General features: G+C 42.8%; 1 protein-coding gene across 1 annotated transcript; it reads left to right on the forward strand.

The window, feature by feature from the left end:
* Positions 1 to 2,327: 2,327 nt before the first annotated feature.
* LOC136795732 (uncharacterized) lies at positions 2,328 to 2,882 on the forward strand (the record flags this gene model as incomplete). Its single annotated transcript, XM_067047256.1, has 1 exon — positions 2,328 to 2,882. A coding segment is annotated over exon 1 (555 nt), but the record flags the coding sequence as incomplete, so codon positions are not given.
* Positions 2,883 to 3,003: the final 121 nt, after the last annotated feature.

Genomic DNA, 3,003 nt, shown 5'->3' on the forward strand with positions numbered 1-3,003 from the left:
ATGGTGATTTAGGGACTTTACGAATTTTTACGTATCGTGCGCCTGTCAGGCTCAACGAGCCCTGATTTTGAGAATACTTGACCGCGCCCTGATTTTGAGAATCCTTGACCGCGCCCTACGAAGGGTTAACTCTCTTGTATATTGTCCTAGAATTTTTAGTTATTTATTTTTATTCATGGTGATGATCATCAAGGTATACACGGCCATTTTTAAACATATTAGTTTACTTCAAAGGCGTTAATTTGTAATTTTATGAACAAAAATCTTTTCGTTGTAATTGTTTGCGTTTACCTGTGTTTATTTCTATTTAATAGAAAAGATCAATTAAAATAGTAATGATATTAAAAACAGTTGCCGTGGAAAGTTGCGTTACTGGTTTTGCGACCATTTTCTGAAAACTATAGAAAAATAACAAATTCAGATATCATTTATATTGTTCTGGAAAATGTGTTGTTCTTTTTTTTCAGGCCCTTATATCGAGCAAGCATCTTAGGTAATAAAGATATTAATTTGCTCGGATTAGTTTATAAGCTGACTTGTGATAATGAAAATTACAAGCAAACATTTGAAAATACTGTCAATTCTAAACCATGCTTATTTAAATCAACATCGGTTATTCCTCAATTAACCAACAGCCCGAAATATCAAATATTTTATTATTAAACATAGAATTTTTCGTTTATCGAGAATTAATTTACAGTAATCATAGAGAAAGAGGGAAGGTAAAGAAACGATAGAAGAAAACGACATTTATATTCATTAGATAAGATAATTTATTAGTATTTTTTTAAAACATAAAATATATACTAAACACACACACACACCCGTGTGGAGTAGCTAGTCTCCCATCGGGCGCCTCCCCAGGTGGCGGATAGGGAGATTCTCACCAGATATGGGGAGAACCGGGGAAATAAAATACCCGGGGTGGACCAAAACTAGATTCAAATCCAGGCGCGACGGTTCCTAGAATAGGCGGCGTACTGGTCAGCGTCTGTTCCTCAGGTTAGAGGCGGCTGTTTCAAAACCTGGCAGGAGGTATAAAATGCGAAAATACTATGAGAAGTATGGAAGATAGAGGTAACTGTGCTACGGTGCAGAGGCACGGAACCCCAGTACCGGCGCCGATTGGGAATGCGAAAGGTCATCATATGACCGCAGTGCTGCAATGGTGGGAGACTTGGCCATTGTAGCATCTAATGCCACAAGACTTACCACAGCAGAGGTGATGCAAAATTTTGGGAGCAAGATTAAACAGCTTCTCTCCTTCATCCGCACCAAGAACAATGTGCATGGCAAGGTAAGGAGTTTTGCATGCGAAATCCAACTGTATTTTGAAAAGTTGGAAACAGCCTATCGAAACTGCAGACGGCCACACCCAAGCGAAGGAGGTAAGTCCACCTAGGAAGAATGCTGTTAAATCAGAAGGAACAGTAACCACACCTTCTTTAACAGGCGATAAAAGGAAGAACACTGCAAACAAGAAGATAATTGCACAACCCAATGCACCAGTAGTGCATCATAATTCAGATCACCCTCAGAGATCTTATACAGTTCCGCGTGGAGAACAGCAGGAAGAAACCTCGCCCTAAGCCATCGAGGCCTGCCGCAGTCATAGTAAAAATACCGGAGAGCCAGTCCTACGAATGTCCGATGTCCTACGAAAGGTGAGAGAAGATCCGGCGATGGTGGAAATGGCTTCATCAATTACAAAGGTCCGGAAAATTAACAAAGGAGACCTCTTACTCCAATTGGACAGGAAGAAAGAGCAATCTCTTGTTTCACTAAAGAGTTCAATGGAGGGTGTGATTGGCGAAGGGGCAGAAGTGCGGACATGGACGGAGGAGTCCCTTTTCGAGCTGCGAGATTTGGACGATCTCACCACTAAAGAGGAGGTTGCGGAGGCCTTAAAACCTCTCCTGGATGAAGAGTCAATGCCCATCACAGCGGTAAAGTCCATCCGGAAAGCCTATGGCGGTACGCAAACGGCGGTTATTTCACTTCCAGTTCTGCAGGCCAAGGAAGATCATAGCTCATGGAAAGGTCCGAGTAGGACTGGTTGTAAGCCGAATACGAGAAAAACTCAAAGTTCTAAAGTGTTTCCGTTGCTGGGAGTACGGACACATAGCCCGGAATTGTGTTGGAAAGGATAGGACCTGCCTATGCCGAAACTGTGGTAAAGCAGGTCACAAAGCTAGCGATTGTAACCAGAAACCTCAATGCGCATTATGTGCGGGAAAAGAAGATGCCGACCACTCTAGTGGAAGTAGTAAGTGTCCAGCTTTCCGTACAGCACTGAAAACCATGACGCAAATCCAACAACATCGCAGATGAGAATACTTCAACTGAATCTGAACCATTGTGAAGCTGCACAAGATCTCCTTTACCAAACAGTACGGGAACAGCACATCGACGTCGCTATACTCTGCAAACAATATAAAAATCTAGATGGAAACTCATGGGTATCCGATGTGAGTGGTAAAGCTGCTGTGTGGGCCTGTAATTCCCAAGCTATTCAGGAAGTGAATACTACATTGCACTCCGGCTTTGTATGGGTGAAGATCAATGACATGTACATCTTTAGCTGCTACGCCTATCCCAGCATCACAATAGAAGACTTTGCGAATTTGTTGGATCGCATCGTCTTAGAGGCTAGTTGCCATAAGCCAGCTATCATAGCAGGTGATTTCAACGCATGGGCAACTGAATGGGGAAGTAGGTTAACAAATCGACGTGGTGAAGTTCTCCTCGAAGCTTTCGCACAAATGAGTGATATGCTCCTAATGAACACCGGAACAAACCCGACGTTCACAAGAGCTGGAAGATCATCCATCATCGATTTGACGTTTGTGAGTGGTCGCCTGCAGTGGATCGCAACTTGGAAGGTTTGTGGACTTTATACAAACAGTTACCACCAGGCTATATTGATCACACTGGATACGTCTACAAGAAAAAACAGTTTTCGATGGAGAACCAACAGCTGGAACACGAAGACATTCGATGGCG

Source organism: Halyomorpha halys, unplaced genomic scaffold, assembly GCF_000696795.3.
Source record: "Halyomorpha halys isolate HHAL.00 unplaced genomic scaffold, Hhal_1.1 Scaffold1710.1, whole genome shotgun sequence".
Lineage (NCBI taxonomy): Eukaryota > Metazoa > Arthropoda > Insecta > Hemiptera > Pentatomidae > Halyomorpha > Halyomorpha halys.